Consider the following 22,922-nt stretch of genomic DNA (forward strand, 5'->3'; position numbering starts at 1 on the left):
GGCATCAGAGGGGTTGTGTGCATGTTCAGTGGGGCTGGTGAATTTATGGGTGTTTAGGTGGCAAAATTCCTTCATTTAGCGGTGCTTGCTAAGGCACACATCTCTGTTGTGGTTTCTTCAGCATGCCATCAAGCGTGTTTCGAGTTATGGATGGAAATGATTCAAATTGTGCAATTGACATGTTTTTTGGATTGTATTTTTTACATACTTTTTAGTCCTTATAATTTTTGCATTAAAACAGGCAAAAAAATCTAGGGGGCTTGCATTTACCATATTTAGGGATCAGTAGGGTTTTTTTGCTTAATTGATATTGATAAAATATTGATTTTTGTGATTTTAAATTATTTACCATTTTACATTTTGCACCATTATTATTATTAGAAATGTTAGAATAATATCACGTGAAATTTTTTTTTCTTTAAATTTTTTGTCTTATATTGCTTCTTGTTAATTTTGACTTTTATTATTTATTCAGTTTTTGACATGAGAGGATACTTGTAACAGATCATCTCGCACAACACTCGCCATGTTGCGATTTTATGTTATTTTGATTAATTGTGTAGCCCAGTGGACCAAAATATCATAAAGACTTGGAGCACCTTTGTAACTGCGTAGCAACTCCCTAGCAACCACCCTTTGCATCATTTTCTTTGGAAAACTGTAAAAAAAAGCCTTCTGCATCAGGTGTTGAAGAGATAGTAAAAGTGGTATTCCTAATTCAGAATGGTTAAGAAAGCACACATCTCCTTAGAAACCTGATACAGATATGAAACCTTAAGTGCCAAGTCCTGATTGCAGTCTGAACCGAAATACTCCGGGTGTAACCGCTCTGGAAAAAGACCAGCAGGTATAGATGTGAGAAAGAAAGGAGAAGAGTGAGAACGTTTTTCCGGTAGCTTGCACTGATCTGTGGGCCCCAGTCTTTGCCCAGTGTTTGGTTAAATTATGTGGAACTCATTTGACGGCTGCAGAAGTGGCTGTATTCGCAGTGTCAGGTATCGACTGGTATAATTATGCAATTATGAAGCTTTATCCTGCCTCTCTCTCTCACAGAGCGAGCTCTTAGTGTTTCAATTAGATGCTTTTTTCTCTCTTTTGCTCCCTGATTTTCTTCTTTTTTTTCTGCCCATCCCCTATTTCTTGGTTACAGTGAAGATGCAAACTGAGTCTGTCTATCAAATAAGCAGGTTGTGTTTTTGTCACCTGGTTTAGAGTATTTTGTGTGGTCTCTAGTTTATAGAGTGAATGTTTCCTCTGATGTATTTTTAGAAGATTCTTAGAATATTTCGAGCATCCACAGGTGAGCAGGGCAGGCATATATTACAGAAGACTGGAAGATGTATGTCATGGTTTCCACGAAAATATTAGGCAGCAACTTTTTTCTACACCAATTTTAAAAATTTGAAAAAAGAAAACCCACCAAATCAGTATATTTTAATGGTTTGTGTAGGAACGTGTGACTTGAATAATGGCTGCTGAAAATAGGACATGTGACAGAATCGTGGAATCATGGCATAAAATTGGAATTTACTGAATAACGTCCAATTTGCCAAATTTTGGGTGAATAAATAAAACATACACTTAAATGCAAATGCAATACTGATTAATGTCTGTGAATAATAAACCACAAATATACTATATAAATATAAATCCTGCATATTCTGCATTTCTCTGTTTGAGTGAATGGGGCAGATGTGCGGTTTGGTTTACTACACACATACTGAAGTGTTTTCAGCCTTTGCTGCCTCAATATATGAGTGCATGAACACACAAACATAATCTGCAGAACTGCTCTCAGTGTCACTTCATAAGCGTTTTACAATTCCTTTTGAGGAAAAACTATCATCATATATACAAAGAGACAAAAAGGTTTACACAGTAACCCATCAAAATAAAAGTCCAGTGTAACTTGAAGAAACTGTGATGAAAAACGGGCATGAAAATGCATGCCAGGGCCAGTCTCATTTCCACTGTCACTTCCGGTGCTTGATCATACCTCGTCGGTGCTTCCTCGGGGCTAACGGCCTGTTTTTTTTGGCCCTACGAAATCCTTGGGCCAAAGCGGGCCAGCTGGGGTTAGAGGAGTGGTTATGAACAAAGGTGGAGTTTATCCATTTCTCGTAAAACTCACGTTCAGTCAGCAGCGAGTGTTTGAAATAACTTGATCCAATGTGGATTATAATCACCATTCAAGGCAGAAATATTTATAAGTGAAGCAAAAGACTGTGCACGCTAGGCATTAACGTTACCATAGTAAACATGGTAAATGTGACCGCTTGAAAAACACCAGTTTCTTATTCTTTATCACAATTGTGTATTTATTTAGTAACATATTTTATCTGTCATAAGTCTCGTCTCTAGAGTTTAGCTCTGCGTAGCCTATCATAAAAATATAATGGCGTTTTTTTTATTTTTATTTTATTTTTATTTATTTTTTGTTCTCTTTGTTGGTGTTATGATGGGGTGGCATGATGTTGTTTTAGTGAAGTGCAGTCGAGCTTCTGGCCCGACAGTGGAAATGCAGTGCTATTTTGACCTCGGTGCTAAAGGCCCGAGGCTATTAGCCCTGCCTGGCCCGTTTGAAGCACTGGCTCGCACTGGCCCGACAGTAGAATCACGGCTAGTGAGCATTATCTCACTAGAATTATAACGTAAATCATTTATAAACATTTGCCAACACACAGGAGAATACATAAACCTATGTCTAAATATCCAATTTGTGACCAAATATTAAAATGTAATTGATAGTGCTGGGCAACGAATACATTTTTTTGTCACAATTAATTGCATTGTTATGCACAGAACTAAAAATGCATTCAAAAGTAGTGATTTGTGCACTTTTTTTAATAGAATAATTAGGGTGTGTTCACACTAGGCAATCTTTATCGGAGCGAGTTTGACCCCAAAAGCCCGGTTAATTTTTATTAGTGTGATTGCTCTGTTTAGCAGTCCCTGGCTCGCTTGGAAGACATGGGCAAGTGCGCAGTTCAGTTATATATAGATCAGTGAATGTGAGCGCTAACCGCGGTGGAGTGCAGATCTTCTAATATCGGATCAGCCTGATTCCTGGTGTCAATACACCTCTACTGAATATGCTTGCAAAGAGTGTGTTTCTGGCCTATTTTTTATGATGTGCACTGACGCTAATGCTATCTGTTTCACCACCACTCTGTTTTTATTCTTTTGCCCAAGGAGGAGAATAAAATACTTTAGAACTCTGCATGTATGTAAGCTCAATGCCTCTTTAAGGGGCACTAATTCAGAATAAAGAAATGTGTGTCAGCAAACAGGTGAAATGACAAAAAGTCTCCATCCCTCCCTTTTTCATCAAATCAGGCCACTGTACATAGGACAGTCTCTACTGGCCATCCCTGCTGAATTTTGGGTTTAAAAACAATGACTTAATTTTTTTTCAGTTGGCTTGTGTGTGTGTTTCTGTAGTCGCAGTCTTTTGCTAAGCCCATGGGAACTGGACTGTTGGTTTAGTCTTGGGCCTCCAGAGGCACAAAAGATCTGTTAAGGCAAACAGAGGGGTGATAACACCAACGCTCTCTTCAAAATGAAAGCCAAACAGCTCACATATGTTCAGATTCAATTACACACTCTGGGTTTCCCTTAGCCCCTGGGCTTACTGCTAATTACGCAAATAACATCCGCACAAAACACATCACAGATGAGATTAATTGAGAAATGAAAACAAGCCGTTGATTCCGATAATGCTGTGAGGTCTGAACAATAACCCATGTAGGCCGAACAGGTTTGACAGCACAGGTGGGATGACAAGACTCGGCTCTGGATTCAGCAGTTGACCAGCTTATCCACAGATGCTTGTAGATCAGGCAATAGAGACAAATGAAACCAGTTTACCTTTATGTGCCATATTTCTGTGTGAAACTTGAGCAAACTTGTTATATACATAAGGAATTAATTGCAGCATAAAATTGGCATTTTATACCAGAATTAAGCCAGACCTTAACTGAGTAAAAAAAAAAAACCTGTTAGTTAACATCTATATTCTGTGCAGTCTAAAAAGGAAAGCTGTGAAGTTATTTGAATTGACACCTGGAACATGTAATAATGCAGAGTCATGGTGATCATGTGGGTCGTACAGGTTCAAATCTGGCTTGCAATATTTTCTTGATCCAATTCCACCCTCTTCTTTATATAATTTCACGTAATTTCTCTAATGTCCTTGTAAATAAAGGAGGTGATAAATAGATGAGTAAATAATAATAATTAAATAAAGAAATAAAATCTGGGTGTAAAGACTGACAACTTCAGGAAATAAATAAACTGACTTTAAAAGTGTTTTGAGTGATAATGGTGTTCACCAGGGTTGAAGTTATCTGATCTCAAATATCATACAACTTTACAAACAGTAATCTTGTTAATACTTTTTTAAAATGTAATTTATTCTTCTTTAAAGCTGATTTTCCTCAGCCTTTACTCTAGTCTTTAGTGTCACAAGTTCTGTCAAAAATCATTCTAATATGCTGTTTTGGTGCCTAAGAAACATTTCTTGTGATTATCAACATTGAAAATAGTTGTGCTGCTTAATTTTCTGGAAACAGATTTTTTTCCAGTTTTCTTTGATGGATAGAAATTTAAAAAAAGCAATGTTTATTTTAAACCAAATTCTTTGTAACAGTTATAATTCTTTAATGTGTTCTCTCTGAATGAAAGTGCAATTTCAACACAAAAAAAGTGTTGAAGTTCTAGTTTTATGTCTAATATTGCATCTTTCAGCAGGCCCTATTCTCCTGTCTCTATTTCTGTCTCCCCCTTTCTCTCTCTTTTTCAGCCTCCTTCAGTCTATAGTAGGGTAGGTGGTGGTAATGCTTCAGGGACAGGTGCTCCTCTGATACTAGGGGTTTATTTAGTGCTCCGTCATTAGCAGGGCATTACCCTCGGCCCCCGCTGTAATAACAGGGGCAGGAAAGGCAGTGTCAGCAGGGGGCAGCTGCATCTGCTGCAGGCTGAGGCCTCACACGGCCCCACCACAGGCAAAATCACCAGCGACCCGTCTCCTGGGGGCCGAGCCACCTATGGACATGTGCATAACTGCTGATCAGCTTTTTCAATTATTTTCTTTCTCTCTATTTACACAGGGTTGGCTGCTGTGTGAGGATCAGGCCTGCCAGAACCGAACCCGCCGGCTACCCATCGCGTTCTCGAGGTCTGGACCGATCTGTCCAGCCTGTCTCAGATCCACGCTGAGGCCTGAGGTACTGCACACATTTTTTTGTATACAGAAACAGTCTCTTTGTCCAGATGGTGGTGCTGTGGAGCCTGTGAAAGTTCTCCATGCCTTGGCCCAGGCCTTTTATTCCGTCCATGTACTTTTTCCCCCATCAGTCACTCATGTTTCTACCCATTATATATTACCGGGCCTGTCTGACCTGTATGACACACTATGGGTTTGCTTCCTTCCTTAACAACTTCCTCTGATAAGAACTGGCCTCCAGTTGGACTTGGCCTTGGACTCACTGCTTGAAAACCTGTATGTGGGGTGTTTCACTCTTACTTCATCCTGTGATCACTTGAAGCATCTTCGCCCAGTCTAGAGACACAGTGAGGGACGTCCTTTCGTAAAAAACGAGTGTCTGTCTTTGTCCCTGTCTGTCTTCTTTATCATTTTCGTCCCTTTACCAACACCCCCCCCCCCCCATCAATTCCTTCTCGTGCTTTATTTCTGCATCTAGTTCTGTGGCGACAGGTTGAAACCCAAAAGGACAATTTCTCTTGTCACCATAGCCACTTAGCTGTCCTCTGCTCTGCCTGGTGAGATGGCAGTTTAAACTGCCGGCTGAATAAAACATTAACTTCCTCACCCCTCTACCGTCCCTCTGTCGTTCTGGGCTTTACAGCTCGGCTGACAGCAATGCGTCTCCTCTGGTGTCTCCACGGACACAGAGACATTGACTACCATTGTATCCAGATTAAATGGAAGCGTAATAGGCACCCTCGGCTGATTGGCCGGTAATTTGAAGGAGTTGTACACAGGTGCAATTTGTAATATTTTCAGTAAATTAAATTTTTTCCCTCTCTCTCACTCGTTTTCTTTCACTGGCACGCTCTCTCTCTCTCTCCGTTTTTCTTTTTCAGCTGCTTTCCCTCGCTCGTAGATCTCTCCAACCACCCCCACCCGCTGTCTCTCTCTCTCTCTCTCTCTTTCTCCCTCTCCATTTTATTGATGTACGTTCAGGCACCCATTAGGGCTTCCTTTTTTTCCCTCTAGTGGAAATTGCAGCATGTTAATTTTCACACAAATTACAGCAATAGCAGGTATCTCTATTTGATACATTATAACAGGAGCAATCAGGGATAATTGAGTGCCTTTCAGATGGTAACCGGCACATTCACTTCAATTCAAAGCCAGTCCATTTATCGTCTAATCGCTCTTTAAACACTGAATTTCTGGGAACAAAAATTCTTGTCATAATTTTGCTTAAGTGTATTTGGAAATCACAGTCCTTTGAGCAAGGATAATTGAAATCAAATCCCTTTCACGGGAGCTGACATTTCTACATTTCCCCCCAATTGAAATTAATTTCAAAAATTGAGCATGAATATCTTCAAATAGCAGGCAATTATACCTTTCAATGGGGAGAAATTATGTGCACAAAAAGTGGAGACATCAACTGGCGCTTCAGTTAAATGTCTTTGTTTCCCACTGTGTTTGCCTTGTAAAGATTTACATATATTGACTCGTTATGAAACCTTGTGATGCCGATCGCCTTCCTTTTCCAGCTCAGCCCGTTAAAATTAACTCAGATAGGAAGTTTTTTTTTTTTTTTTTGTTAAGCCTCATTAAAACTGTTTGGAGAATTTTCGTCTTTTTTTCACGTCCTCTCTTTTGCAGCTGCACAGATCTATGGGAATTGAAAGAGTAGCCATTTTCTCTGTTTCTCGTCTCGTAGAGGATATTGTACATCCTTTACATATAACCACCATGACCATGAGTCATTAAAGATCTGCATCGTAAGTTTGGCCGTTGATCTTCATTGAGTGTCTTTTAAATGTAGCTACTTTATTTTTACACCCCTTTGGTCATGATCTAAGGCCTCATGCTTGACACGTTCTCTTTTCCCCTCCATCCAGCTCTTCCGGCAGGCTGCATTTGGGCTGTACCAAAGGTTTGGTGGTACGGCACTGGCTGCCATGTCTCTATCAAGGAGGGGGAGATGAGGCGGGGGTCTCAGGAGAGAGGCAATTTCACAGCTGGTTTGCTCCTCAGTCACTCGGGCCGAAAATGCTGCAGATTTGTGGAGAAAATTGAAATGGTGTCAGTACAGGAACAAAGCATTGAGCCGAGCAAAGCTGCATAAGGGAGGGGCCTCTGTTTGCGGGGTGGGGGGTTTAAATTCAATAACGTTTGACGGCGCCTTGGTCACACCCCTTTTGACACCTGTCAGCACAGCTGTGAAGCTCGTCCTGGCCCTGCCTCGCATGTCCGTCCACTTATTTCTTGGACTGCGTTTTTAGATCACGATCTCCTTCGCGCACACATGGTGACCTGGCGCTGATTATAGGAGCTCCATTATGGCCGCATTGCTGAATCGACAGGCACGGCTGTTGACCAGCCAGTGCATTATGGGTCAACAGCTGCTGGGCTCATCGGAAGCTGTAGAGGGCAATTAAAAGCTGTTGTGCTGAGGAGAGAGCCCTTGCTAAACTCCTCCGGCACCCACATCGCTCTGATTCTATGGTGACACAGAAAGACTGTGACCCAATAACAGCAATTAACATAAAAGTATAATGGCTAATCAAATTGACAGCAACAGTTGTTCATCAGATCCACACATGCTGCCTTATCAAAACAAACTATTATGAAAGAGGTAATTTCAGAGCTGAACATCTCTCTCTCTTTTTCTCTCCCTCCCCATTCTCTTTTATTCTCTCGCTCGACCTGCACGCCTCTGGCAGTTAGACACATGGCTAACGGTAATTACAGCCAAATTTACAAACCAAACACCGTTTCCTGCTTTTGTCAGGAGAGACTGTTTTCGGCCAATCAGACAGTTTCACAGGTTTTGTGACTCCAAACTCAGGGTTTGACTGAGCGCGTGTGTTTGTCTTTGTCTGTGACAGTGGAGAATATATGACAAACACTACCTGTCTCCGCAGCTGTAATTAACATAGGTGATTCTCCAGCTTTCCCTGATTGAGCCGCACCAATCTCATTACGCTTCAGCCTTTCATTTTCTTCGGGACAATAACACGTACTAAACTGCATCGGTATGATTTTAGTTAATTGGTTTTTTCCTTTTTCTTTTTTTCAGTTATATTGAATATGCAAGAGAATAATCAGCAACCACAGTGTCACTAAAGAATTGGTAAAGAGCTTTGAATGTTAAAGTAATAGTTTTACTTTTTATAATAAGCAGATCTTACATTTTCGTGGAGAAATCTACCACTGATACAGTACACAGTGCTTTTAAAACCATGCCAAAGGGGCCTTACTCTTTTTAATTTTTTTACCAAATTTGGTACCACAGTTAAAACTTTGCAATTGAATACATTATCTTTACATTGCATTACAAAACAATATTTTTTATTTTCTTAATTTGATTAAATCACCACAAACATACAAACAATGAATAGATACCGTCACCAGTGTTTATAAATATTATAAATGTCCAAATGATATATTAATAGAAATATTCAAGTACATTTTTACAAAAATGTCTTATCGTCCAGTGAACTGGTCACAAGTTCATTTTGCAACCATTAACCAATTTTGTAATGTCAGTACAGTGTTAATTTGAAATAGAATCTATTATTGTGTTATGTGATTTGGATGGGATTGCTGAATGGCAGGCCATGTTTAAAGCCTTAAAAAAGGGATATCTTCAATGTCAAATCAGTGAAAAACCATCGTCTATCTACTCTTCTTGGAGAATAATTTTTGTATTAATCGAACACTAGTTTCATTATGGCTGGCTTGCATGGACGTACTGAATTCATTCTGTTCTCCCAATATTCTTACACATATTTTATTGAAGCTTTGGTTTGTTATCTTGTTTTTTCTCATCAGTGCAATGGAATTTGTACTTGTTGGTAATCCACAAGAAATCAGTCAAGAGCCAGAGTAAATGGCTGAATGCAGATAATTGTTCAATTCCATATGTTATGCCTGTAATGGTGATACAGTTTTACAGAGCATTTTGTCTGGAACCAATAGATGAAAGCTATTGATTTTGGCCTTTTATGTAGCTTGATTCTTGGACCAACTTGAGACAAATCATGTTAACCTGTCTTTTTTACCTTGTTTTGTTTCACAGAAGCATAACCATGGAGTTTTGTGTATGTCTCATAACCCTGTAAGTTGTAATAACTGGTCTAATATGTTTTCTTTTTTGTTTTTTATTGTAGTATTCAGAGAAAGCCCTCTACCACCAACTGTGCTTCTACAGATTCATCTTCGACTGGGAATACGCCTTCAAAAAGGTCCTGTCGACAGAGGATAGACGTAAGACTTTTATCACTAATTACCTTGGAAATGTACTCACAAACATCACCCATAAACACTCGTCCAGCACTTTTTCCAGTCTCTGTGCACACTTACGCGCACACACACCTCACAGCGGCTGGAGGCGGCCACAAGGTTGGGTTAAGAATCCTCAGCTACTCGAGTCGACAGCCGTAATTCAGGCGACGGATTCAATCACGGAACGGCGCGGTGCGGAATGCAAAGCGGCCCAATCAGTTGGAAGGAAGAGGGGAGTGAGTGAGAGAGAGCCTCCTCTCATCCCGTAGGCCCTCGGTAATAGCGCTGGCTATGTTGATTGAAAACAGTTTTTAGATTTTGGAAAATGATAGGGCGAGTAATTGGAGAGAAGGCTAAAGGATAGCCCTTCATAAATAATGGGACATGGAGCATATGTTTTCAGCGGGTCGTTGGAGGATCCAGACCGCTCACAGCCGCCGCTAGCCGAGCCGTGGCTACTTACCCACAATCCTTTTTGATTGATGTCACTTGATTAAAAAGGACCTCTTGGAATAGACTTATACATTTATTTATTTATTTTTACATGTGCCGATGAGGTTCCGAGCTGGGCGCGAGAGCCGTAGATAAATATAATGTGTAATCAATAGATGACCACTCAGAACGTAGAGCAGGCCGAGGGGAGAGTGTTATCGGGGGGCGGGGGCCTAACATGATTATAGACTTGGCTTCTCTGGGGAATTTTATTTCTTTACTTTTTCCTGACTGTTGTTTCTGCTAGTAATTGAGGCCAATCTGTGGCATTCTGTCAGCCACACTGCCCATCACTGCAGCCGGGGCTCTAATTCCTGAAGGAGTGATTTTAACCCTCTAGCCCTGATTTTCACCAGGCGCAATGAGAGGTGACGTTACTCCTCCTGTCCTCCTCCTCTTTTTTTTTTTTTTTTTTTTTTCTCTTCGAAAATATTCTCAGAAACTGTGTTTATTCACTTTGTTGTTTGGACTTTTTTACTTTCTAGTTGCATTTAGTGTCACACTCATCTTTCGTTATCATCGTGCTGTGTATACATGTAGCTCCGTTATGTACACGTGTATATTGTAGGATTAGTAGAGGACATCACACACAGCTTTGAAGTATAGCCTTGGAACGGTTATCTCCCCTCTCACTATAATACTACACATTACTGTATTATAGACCGCAGGGTTTACCGGGGTCTAGGGGTGAAATTACAGGGCTGCATGGCTTGTACATCCTTTTACCTGGTCCAGATTCTTATTTAGACCCTGGGATGTAACTTTGCTGTTATATGGGTTCTGAATGTACGGTCTCGCAATGGGCACCTGTTCCATTACAGCATCCTTGTATTTATGTTGTGCTGGTTAGGTGTCTAGTACATGATGAAGATACAGCAGTAATGTTGGTTTCCACCTGGAATTGGTCAAATACTAGCCAGCTGTGATTTTAAACATTTAATTGTTTTACCATTAAGACTTTTACCTAAACCAGTCAGTGAAGAGCTAGTCTAAATGCCTGTTAGTAATGGTGGTTACAGGTAAGTAACGTTTACAGTCTTTTTTTATTGTTTTTATTTATATACTATAAATATGATATATATATATATATATAAAATGATTCTATGTGTAAATGTAGGTGTTTCTTTTCAAATCCTGAAGTTTAACCTTTGAGTAATATGTATAATGCTATTTAATGCTGAATTTGTATACGTTTTTGTAATTTCTGACTTTTAATTTGATTTCAGTTTTAGTTCATTTCAGTTAAACAAAATAGAGAAATGTTTCCCTTTTTGTATTTTTACTTTATTTCAGTTTTTTACAAATTGCATATACATTTATATGTAATTTTTGGTGGTCAGCTATTTGCTCATAGTTGCATAGATCAGTGAGATTAAAAGCAGGCATCATGCGTGTCATTGGATGGTCAATTGGTAAAATGAAAATCATAACGTGACTATAAACCACACAAGGGCTTGGAAGGTTAGCTTTCTAGAAGCCTGTTACGCTGCACCACCAAAGTGTGTTTTCTTCAGTGCATTTGCACCTATTACCAGAGCGCAGTGAACAAAGGTAGAGGGTTGAGCTGTGGTCCGCCGCTGTTGACGGCGATGGAAGCGCTCGGGAGCGATAGTGGAATAAAGTACAGTTCAGAAAACTTTTAGCTGCCCTCTTCCCACACACACACACATACACGCACGCCTTTTCGTAATTTACCAACCACCTCCCCCTCACACCATGAGACATTTAGTGTCGTATCTGCCAGATTTTCTGTCTGTCTCTGATGACGGAGGAATTGCTTTTAAAGTGGGCATTATGCCAGACCAGCAGCACAATAGAAAAACCAATCTTCCCCCTATTCTGTCTGCTCCGCTGTTATTGTGGAGCTTTAGATAACTGGAGACGTACGTTGCTGGTAGATTGAGCAAGAGAGAGCCATTTCTGCTGGACGCTGAGGCTGGAGGTTAGAAGTCTCCAGCTGTCTTCGGCCATGGTCGCTGGAAGGCGTCTGAACAATGAAAAGGGGTGAATGAACCCTTTGGTCAGTCTGTGAAGTTAAGACCAGAGAAGAGTAAAATTACACGCTGCCTTGAAGGAGTTTGTTTGGGCGGGCTGCAGTGTTTCATCTTGGCCAGAGGTGGTGCTGTGGTTTGGTTCTGATGGGATGCATTGCAGGGCTGTGATGGAAGGAGGGCTATGGTGAATTCATCCCTCTGTTGCTTGATGGTGAAATTGCTGGTCAGTGCTTTATCCATTTGCAGTCTTTTCCTCACTAGATTACCTGATTCCTTCAGAGAGAAAAGACTGATGGTAATTGGCCTCCCAACCCCCCTCCACACAAATACACTCACTCACTCTCTCTCTCTCTCACACACACACACACACACACACACACACACACACACATAGTAAGGTAAAGGAAAGAAAATGCCTTCCCTCAAGTATCTATATCCAAGGAAATCACTGTCTGGAACCTGTCCCCCCACCTCAGCTCATAACATCTCTGTAATGTTTGAAGTTGGGGTTTTTTTAGTCTGTTATTTTTTCTTTACTTTATAGTTAATGCAATTCTCAAATTTTGTATTTCATACTTTTTTCTATTTCGAAATGCAGTTTTAGTTTTTTACACTTTAGTTTAGTAGTAATTTAGAATTTAATATGTATATGTAGTATATATTATATATGTAATATACTAGGGATGTAACGGTATTATCAATACCGTGGTACCATGATAGCAAAACTGTCTCTACATCATAAAAATTAAATAAATTAAATAAAACTAGAGGTCATCCAATTGATCGGCTGGCCGATTAATCGGCTGATTTTTGGCAATTTTTTAATTAATCATATTGGCAGATTACACACTGCATTGGGGTGGGCGATACATACTCAAAATTATATCCCAATATTTCAAGAATATTAAAAGTATTAAAATATAGATTTAATCATAAAATTATTGTTTTGCATTAAGTGCACTTACTAATCATATCATGTTAATTTCTTGTTTATTATTCTTTTATTGTTTATACAGAATTTGATTATAAAACACTAAGCTAGATTTTGCACCTGTTACTATTGTTAAAAGTAAATTTTGCATGCATCTAAACTCAAATTTTTATTTAGAAAATTTATATTCCACTCCTATTAAATGTACCACTATTCTAGTATATGGAAATGACCAACTTCAGTGATTGTGTGTGATTTAATAGTAAATTAAAGAAAAGTTTGTAGAAAAAAAGTAGAAGTGAATGACTTTTCTGCTTTTCTGCTGCTGTCTACTGGTTATAATTGTGATTTGATGTTTTTTTTTTTTTTTTTTTTTTTTTACATATGTATTTGTAAAACTGAATGATTTTAGAGCTTTAAAGTGCTGGAAATAGTTGTGAAATGCTTAAGTCATTGAAAAGTGCTTGAATTTCTCTCTCAAAAGGTTGTAAAAACCCTGAAATGAATAATGTAATTAAGTAATTATGCATTTGTCTATTTCTACCACACCAGGGTTACAGTTAACATTACTGCTTCTGATTTCCTGATGTATGTCACCATTGTGTACAACAGAGAATTTTGTGCAGAATTTGAATGATTTAGCAGCACCGTTGCATTTGTGCAAAAATAGTGTTGCGAAATCAACTTTGGCTCTGGAGTAGAGTTGTTCTGAGCTCGAGCAAGTTTCATCGCAGTTCGAGCTGATAAATGGGCTGCGCAGCTGAAACAGCGCAGTCTAGTTTACCTTTCATTTCGTTTGCGTTTGATGTTTCTCAGATCCAACAGAAATAACAGTGAGTTGAGTTGGACAACACGGTGGTCGTGCCACAGACAGAAAAAACACCTTATAACCACTTATGTACACTGCATGCATCTTCGTCGTGGCCACCATGTGCATCATATGTCATTGCTTCGCTATATCATTGATATCGCGTTATGACAGTTTTTTTTTTTTTTTTTTTTATGTAAAAAATGATACTGGTATCATCGTGCACGGTATGATATGGCGCACCCCTACTCTGCAGCAGAGGCTTTTTCACACAAAGCTTCAGCTAATTGCAGGTCAAAACAGACCGTTTCGAAAGCGGAATTACGTTTTACCTTACTAGAATTGAGGCCGGAAAAGTTATCATATTCATAAGTGCAACAAGTCATTTTCATGTGAAAGTAGAAACATGTTCAATTAAGCAGTTAGGAGCAGCAGGCTTTCGAATATTTGTGAAATCTTTTATTATTGTTATCGCTATGGCCATTTGACTATCACAGTGTCCAGTGTTTCCAATAGTGATCGACCGATGTATCTGTTTACCGATATTTTTCCCGATATTTAAGCATTTTTCCATAATCGGGTATCGGTTTTGTAATATCGGATTCGCCGATTTACGGCGCCATCTTGTGGCCGTTTTGAGATTTCCGCCATTGCAGCCCGGGTGTCTGAGGAGATCAGTCACCAACAACTCAGTGCACAGGTAAATATATGTTCTACTTGGTTTGCTTTAATTAATCAACTTTATTTAACATAACAGACATGCACAAACGAGATCTGAGACATAAATTCCTGATATAGTTAATTTATGCAGCTTGTTTCTAAACAATTGAGACGAACTCATTGAGTCACGTAGTGTAATTCATCATGTCCTGCCCCAATAAAGACGTATCTTTACATGAATTAAATAAAACAGACAAGAATGAGTGCATGTTGAAAATAAAAGCGTTGAATTTAATTCTCTATCTGTTGTATTTGCTCACCATTAGTCTAGAAGAGAAAGTTTGTTCATATTGCTTAGCAACTGACAGATGATCTGGAGGCTTAAGCACGGCGACTGAATGAAACTTTTGACAAGATTATCTTGTTTAAACACCCTAGATTATATTATCATTTACTACATAACAATTATTCGCTAATACACATATAAATATAGCCTACCGCTTTGTGGAAATTAATTATTTAGTATCTCCATGCGCGATCGCGGTTGATTAAGTTATAGTCAAACAGCACTTTGTCAGTTGGCATTTCATGATTTAACGTTAGATTAAATTTAGATCATAAAATGCCAACTGACAAGTGCTGTTTAACTTTATATAGTCTCGGGAAAAAAAGTTCGTTCATATTGCTCAGCACCTGACTGGGTTGATGATCAGGAAGCCTCAAGCAATGCCACTGAATGAAACTTTTGACAAGATTATCTTGTTTAAACACCCTAGATTATATTATCATTTACTACATAACAATTATTTCGCTAATACAAATATAGGCTACATATACCGCTTTGTGGAAATTAATTATTTATTATCTCCATGCGCGATCGCGGTTGATTAAATTATAGTCAAACAGCACTTTGTCAGTTGGCATTTCATGATCTAACGTTAGATTGAATCTAGATCATAAAATGCCAACTGACAAGTGCTGTTTAACTTTATATAGTCTCGGGAAAAAAAGTTCGTTCATATTGCTCAGCACCTGACTGGGTTGATGATCAGGAAGCCTCAAGCACGGCCACTGCATGACATTTTTGAAGGAAGCAGGCTTACAGGGCAGAATGCTGAAAGACTCTGTTTTCTACACTAAAACCTAGTTCTGCTTAACTGGGAGTATTAAGTTACACTACTATATAGCTATGCACTCCTAAATAGCCCTCCCGCCCCCACCAATATGTTAGAATCATTTTAGTGCTTTATTTTTTTTACCTGTTTTTATTTTTTTACCTCATCAAAGCTTTTATTTTAAAACAAAGACACTTAGTAACAGTGCGCTTACATTTTTTGGACTCAGACCCCTCTATTTATTTGTGTATAAATATAATTTTTTTTTTTTTTGTATGCAAGGGGGAAGTGATTGTTATAAATAAAATGTTTTTTTCAGCTCATTTGTGTTGTAATAATTGTCAGAAACAGAAGTATAACAGTAAATAAATATCGGTTCTGCATATCGGTTATCGGGTACATAAACATACAAATAATCGGTATCGGTTATAAAAAACCAATATCGGTCGATCACTAGTTTCCAATACATTGAGTTATTTCTGATGGCTCGTCGTATCAAAACTGACCACTACAAATAGATTTTCCAAAAGGATTATATTTCGTTGAATATAATGAGCGCTTCACAATTCAAAATTAAAATGCAGTGAGGGTGTTTTTATGTGAATCTATCATTGAAAAGAACTGACTGTCTTCAGAAAAGCTTCTATATCATTTTCATTTAGTCTTTCCTGTAATGCCTGATAAAGTAGCATTTGTGAGCAGCACTTATTTGATTACAGCTTTTACTGGGGAAACTGCTAGATCTCCGCTAAATTTGCAGTCTGTTGGAAACACTGGTGTATGTCAGTAAACGTAAACAAAAAGCATGCTTCAGAACTCTTTTGAGAAGATGCTTAAGTTTTGAGCCAGGCATTATTACTCTAAATTGGGCTACTACTACTATTATTTGCTTAATGTTATCTTGTACCCTGCAATAATAATTTGCTCAAACTCACTATTATCAGATGAATGAAAAAAAAAAAAGGCCAAACATATTGGCTTTAGAAATCGGCATTATATATCAACCATCGGCTGCCCTGATTTCTAAATATCGGCATCAGGCAGTGATAAACCCATATTGGTAGACCTCTAAATAAAATTGAAAGCACAATTTAGCTTAATCCCTTCATCAAGTCTGTTTTCGCTATGCATTTCAAAGCGAAACACACACTTTGTTTAATCGATCAGCTCGTGATCCGATGTTTTCCATGCCTCAGAATAGCTTAGTTTACATTTATTTTACAGTGCAATTGTTTTACAATATACGGCTATTACTGTCATTGTTATTAGTATTATTATTATTATTATATTCTAAATTGTTTGGCTTCCGTAAACACCATTGTAAATATAAATTAAACTAAGACAGTAACCTCTATACCACAACTAAAAAGAGGGTTGAGTCCCCTGTAAAGGTCAGAGACAATTTAATTCACTGACTTTTCTCCACTGACTTAAGTTTTCTTAGTTAAGAACATGGGTAGGAGCCCTGAATTTAATTTAACACTGTCCCCAGCCACACAAGGTCTTCATTTGACTTTTTTTTTTAAATATCGCAGTAATTATTGTACTGTTATGAACTTTTTCTTCCTTTTTTTTTTCAAAATAATGTTTTTGTGTGTATTGAACAGACACTTGTGCATCTGTTCCTATTCAGAATAGCTTTTTAGAGGTCAGACCAAACTAAATGCCTATAGCAAATTTGACATGTCAACCGGTTAAGTTAAATTAAAATTTAAACGCATTACATTCATCGTTTTTTTTTTTTTTTTTTTTTTTTTTTTTTTTTTTTTTTAATTACGATTAAGTAAATGTGTTAAATGCATTCAATTTAAAGACACCTCTATACCTCACTTTTTGGGTAAATTCTACTGTAACACACATCAGCAGATCTCTGGCCTTCTGACAGTAAAAATAAATCAAATAGTCCCATGATCCTCTTGTTCAACCTCCTTTGCCAACGTTCTCAACGGCTCCGTGAGCGGATTATATCGCACACACGCATTGTGTCTGCATGCAGCGTGCGTGGGGTGCTTTTTCTTTGTGTATATCAGCGCATACGCATGTGAGAAATGAGACATTTAGATGCAGACTCTGAGTCTGATCTACATGTAAACCACAGTCCTCCGCCTGATTGCAGCTACTGAGTTAAATGTGGAGGCAATTTCATGCACGGCAGGAGTCCTTCCATAATAAAACAGTTTTTTCTGCAGTTTCGAAGAAATTAGATATCCCGTATCAATGACTTCCAAATCATGTTGAACTCTGATTTCATTCTTTTCATGAAGAGCAATTCATAACGTTTTTTAGGCAAGCCCTTTTGCTCCCTCCGTTCCATTTCCTCCTCTCTCTCCCGCTCTCCGCATCCATCGCTCTCTGTATCTCTTGCTCTTTCTAATTCGCTCTCCATCTCTGCCTTGTCTCCTCTTAAGTGTGGGCAGTGTGATTATGTTCAGGCAGTAATGTAATTTCACTGCATTGATAAAATAGAAATTGTCCTTTATCTGTGTACTGATAGTGCTCAATTTGCAGGCGAGCTCCTCTGCAACCTCTTCAGGGCACGACGCGCGTGCCCTCCCCCAGCCCTCCTCCCCCACGCTCTGCCTGCCTTGAGCTGCTGGAAATCTGCGGGTGCGATTGTCAAATCAATTATTCATTCTGTGCAATTACACTCGCACAAAGAACTTTTCTCTGCTCGGAATGATGATTAAATTAAAAGCTATTCCAGCTGCCTGATAACATCTAATAGAATATTCATAAGCAGCCCAAATGGAATGTATGATCCCCATTAACTTCATCATGCTCACTTAATTACATGCTTGTTATTGTATTTACACCTTGTTAGAGCACATGGAAGCTGATACACTCTCTCTCTCTATCTCTCTCTCTGGACTGTCGTCACTGTCCTCTGTCGCACCCATCGCCTTCTCTTTTTTCATCTGTTCTTTCGCTCCACATTCCTCTCTTTCTTCTGCTGTCTGCTCCACTCTTTTTCTCACGTCGTCCCTCACTATCTCTTCACATCTTTTCTTCCTCTTAAAAATGCTATTTATTTTAAACGCGACCCCTGCCGGGCCGGGAGGGAACGCGAGGTCTCTGACAACCTCTGTGGCTTTTAGGTTTCTTTTATATATTCTGCACACAGTGATTGAGGGAGAAGAATGAAGAAGAGGAGAGGAGAATGAGGGAAAGAGAAAAAAAAATTATTTTCTCCCACCTTTCAAAAATGATGACATGATTGCTTTCCCTTGATCATGCATCATCATCTTTCTTCAGCCCCCCCCCCCCCCCCTTTCTTTCTTTCCTCAGGTAAATAGTCCCCCTCTCCCTATTCCATGTGCCAGCATTCAGTTTTTTTTTTTTTTTTTTTTTTTTTCAAGTCTCTTTCTTCTTGTAGAGGTAGAAATGTGTGCACGATAATGGTAAGCGGCTCTGCAGATGGTGCGTTTGGAATGCCATGCCTCATTTTTGATGCTCGTGTTTGGCCACTTTTTACGATTGACCTTTCGTCCCCCATGGGGCAACTCTGTAACTCTGTTTGTATTCCACCTGCTAATGGAGATGGACTGTGATTGAGTCCTAGACCACCAGTTGGGTGTCCAGCAACGTTTAGGAGACACAGGTTCAGTCATCTTTCAAGCATAAAAACGTTTTGTGGTAATAAAAGGTGCAGGGCCACATTTCAGCCTGGGCATTTACATATTCTCAAGGTACATTCATGTTAATACTCGTCTTGGCTCTTTCTTCTCAAAGCAAAGACTTGCTTTTAACAAAAGTCTTTGGTTAAAGGCTTTTGATTCAGTCTGTAATTCTCATTCAGTCCTGCTAGCCTGCCGGTGACTCCTCTATCGTCTCTATGCTATTGAAGGCCCTCCTGATGGGATAAATGACCTTGGATATCGACCCGATTGCATGACCCCGTTGCCCCCTGGCAGAAGAGTCTATTTAGCTTCTGCAGACACCTAGCCCCTCTCGCCAGCGCTCTAGCCTCAAACTGCCTGGATTGCTGGTTCCTTATCGATTCTCAAAGACTTTCATTTGAAATGATACTTGATAGACCTCCTCAAGTACATGTCCTTGAGCATAGTTCGATATTATGACTGATATTTTTCTTTTCGTATCAGTTTTGACTCGTTATGGATCAACTCCAGCCCTGCCTGCTACCAGGCTTGTGTGTTTTATAGGTGTTGTATGTAGACAGAAGTAAATAAATCTGATTAAAAAATATTATGGTTGAAAAAATGTCATATGGTGATGTACTTTCATAAAATATTGTTTTAATATATTAAGTTATTTAGTATAATCAACTTTTTTACTAGTTAATTTGATGTTTTTTTAACATGCTAACTAATTGAGCTTTACCTTTTTAACTTCTCTTTTTTTATGACATTCAATAAATGATCAAAATTAAATGTTGCATTACTTTGCTACATTGACTATTCTTTTTAAAAATAAAATATTTCTTATTAAATGCAAAGTACATTTTTTTCAATTGTTTTATTTTAATAGTTTGGCCTTAGCAAAATCATAATGTGTCAGTTATGTAATATTGCCTTTGTAATATAATGATTTATTTTTGATACAGTATAAATGGATGTATATACATTTAAAACATATAGCCTCTTTTATGTTTTAGGTAAGAACAAGGGAATCATAACGCCATCGAAAGGTTTGAGAAGTCTGGTGATTTTACATTTTGTCTCATTTTCTCTTCTCAGAGAAATTCAAGAATGCCTGGAAAGACGAAAAGGAGGTGTACAAAATGCTGAAGGATGTGACCGACAACGTCCTCTCAACAAGCGGTTACTCTGAGGTCAACCTCGCCAAACTTTTCCAGGCCTTTACAGCCCTCAAGTATTGACCAACTGTCCTGAAGTGAACCTGGGTAATCAGATATGGCATAATATTTATGCCCATCCTCCCACCAAGAGAACCCGTACAATGTTATGTTTTCATCTTTTAATTCCTGTCTGCTGTAAATACACCTTGTGATTCTGTAATCTATGCTTTTTTCTGGCTCACTCGCTTTGCATTTGTAATCCCTGACAGTGTTTTTGTGCCTGACGGCTTGGACGTGAATTAAGGTCAAAGGTGACGAGCTCAGTCGATCTGCATGTAATCACCAAACCTTTCCATGTTTGAGCACCTGTCTCTCGCTCTAATCTGTGTTCTTGTGTCCCATCCCATTTAGCCTTTGTCCAGGTCTAATCGATGATGAATCTGTGGTAAAATGGCCATGATAAGGGGCTAAAGACACTCTCAACACAAACCCAGCCCCCCACTTCCCTGGTAGCACCACACACACTGGGTTTTTAGAGATAACAATCAGGGGTAATGACAGGCAAGTTCATGGGGGGCTTGTAGCGGTTTGAAGGGGTCTTAGTTCAGTAATGACTTCTCTACTACCCCCTTCATCTTTAACAGCACAGCAATTAGCCAATGATACAGAGGTAGCCAGTGATTTGTGGAGTTTTGAACGATTGAACTCCTTTTTGAAATGCTCTCAGCTGGTATGTTGCAAATTTATTAGACCGATTATTAGACTTGCATCGTTGTGGCAGCTTGTGTTGCATATTTTGAACATTTACTGCTTATAAAAGTGTCTCAAGATTCTTAATTTGTTTTTGATACGGAAACATCAATAAAATTATTTCATAAAATGTCCCTTTTCCCCCCCTTTTTGATTATTTTATTTCACCATGCTGCAGGGAGTGATGACATTTACACATTTGAAGAGGGCGAGTTAACTTCTCCAAATGGAAGGCTCCATTTTCAAGACCTGGAGAATGGCAAGCCAAGAGTGTGTGAAAGCGAGGAGATTAGTCCACTTAAATCGAGTCGGTTTTAAGAATGTGGTGCTTCACTCGCTCATTCCATGTGTTTATAATGACAGTTAGACGATGTCTTAAACCATTTCATCAGATGTCAATTTCCATAAATGCCATGCTTGAAAAAAAACTCGCCTTAAACGGCTGCGACTAATGGCACCGACCTTGCAGAGTGCAGCAACACTTAAGAGCTACTTTCTGTCCGTAGCATGACAGAAGGCATTTTGCACATTGTAGGCCTTTGCGGCTGATGTATTAAACTCATATTGGCCTATATATACATTTAACTTAATGTGCGCTCCAGGGTGAAACTTAACAGATGCAGGTAGCTCCTTAATGTTATGTCGCACTTTTACAAGATTAAGTCATTGCATGATGTGTGGCTTTCAACAGGACATTCCTTTAACCGCAAACGCGCTTTCGTCGAGCCCACAGAGGCTGTTTTCAAACTGGGCCACTCAATGCAGACGAGGCTTTGCATTAATTTACCCCACTAAGCTAATAAGAATGATTCGTTTTTGTTATGCTAAGCTTTATTGCCTGTCTTTTTGACCAGAATGGTGGTGTTGAGCAAAGCGGTGGACAAGGTTCTCTTTGATGAGGGAATTAGTGCCCTATTCTTTCTCTATTATTCATGGCATCGTGGAATATGTAAGTACCCGTGGGTGTCAAAAGGAAAGCCGGCCCTATTGCAAAGTGCTCCTCTTGTTTCTCTGAATAGCAGGCTATGAGATGATAAACCGCTTAATACACTGGACTAATTGGATGAGGGTAAAAGAGACGAGGGAATTAAGGCACACCAAAAGGGGACAGGGTTCCAGTGGCCTGCTATTCAGCCCTTTTCACCGTGATTTCTTACTCTACTGCTCCAATAGGGGACGAAAGGCTCATCAAAGCGCCTTTAGTGCTTTCACCTACCCCCGGTGTCTCGAGCTGTGTCGAGATGGAAAAGTGTGATTATTCGCTGGTTGTTGAAGCACAGCCCAGTGAGCTAAAATCAAGGGAATGCATGTGAAATTTTACCATGCATTTATGAACACTAAATGTACTTATATTTTGATATTTTGTTGTTTTACTGTTTCATGGGAACATGTAAACAATGACTTTTAAAAGTTAGAATTTACACAAGAAAAAAAATCCAGTTTTTTTTTTCTTTCTAGAAAGATGCCAAAAATGATTCTATATCTTGTTTATTCTTTTGTTTGTATTATTATTATTATTTTTATTCTAATAGACATATTCTACTAAAGAGATGCACTGTATCCACCCTGCTACAATCATAAGGATTATTAAAATAATGCACAATTCCATAAAATATTTTCATAATGAACTCTTTAAGGACAAAGGTTTGTAAGTATAATGATTTTTTGTTTCTGTAATGAAACGCTGCTACCAAGATATATATATATATATATATATATTAAATCTTTGTCATTAACTTAAAAAAGCTATACAATTGTTAACTTTTTTTTTTTTGAAGACCGATATATACATTACAGTATAATTTTTTAACACTTAAAACCGTTTTTTGTCTGATAGAATGTTTCAGTTTGGTCGTGAATTGCTTTTTGAAAATGAAGAATGCACTCATTTTGCTGGAATGACTCGCCTTTGATTTTTGTTGGTGG

General features: G+C 38.7%; 1 protein-coding gene across 1 annotated transcript in view; it reads left to right on the forward strand.

Annotated features, from left to right (window-relative positions):
- The window catches only part of pola1 (polymerase (DNA directed), alpha 1), a 54,181-nt gene extending 33,051 nt beyond the window's left edge, over positions 1 to 21,130 (forward strand). The window contains exons 35-37 of the mRNA XM_026201321.1: positions 5,109 to 5,225; positions 9,376 to 9,472; positions 20,185 to 21,130. Of these exons, the coding sequence (XP_026057106.1) occupies positions 5,109 to 5,225; positions 9,376 to 9,472; positions 20,185 to 20,327 (357 nt within the window). The 3' untranslated portion in view covers positions 20,328 to 21,130. The remainder of the gene's footprint in view (positions 1 to 5,108; positions 5,226 to 9,375; positions 9,473 to 20,184) is intronic.
- Positions 21,131 to 22,922: the final 1,792 nt, after the last annotated feature.

Source organism: Carassius auratus, chromosome 24 (assembly GCF_003368295.1).
Source record: "Carassius auratus strain Wakin chromosome 24, ASM336829v1, whole genome shotgun sequence".
Lineage (NCBI taxonomy): Eukaryota > Metazoa > Chordata > Actinopteri > Cypriniformes > Cyprinidae > Carassius > Carassius auratus.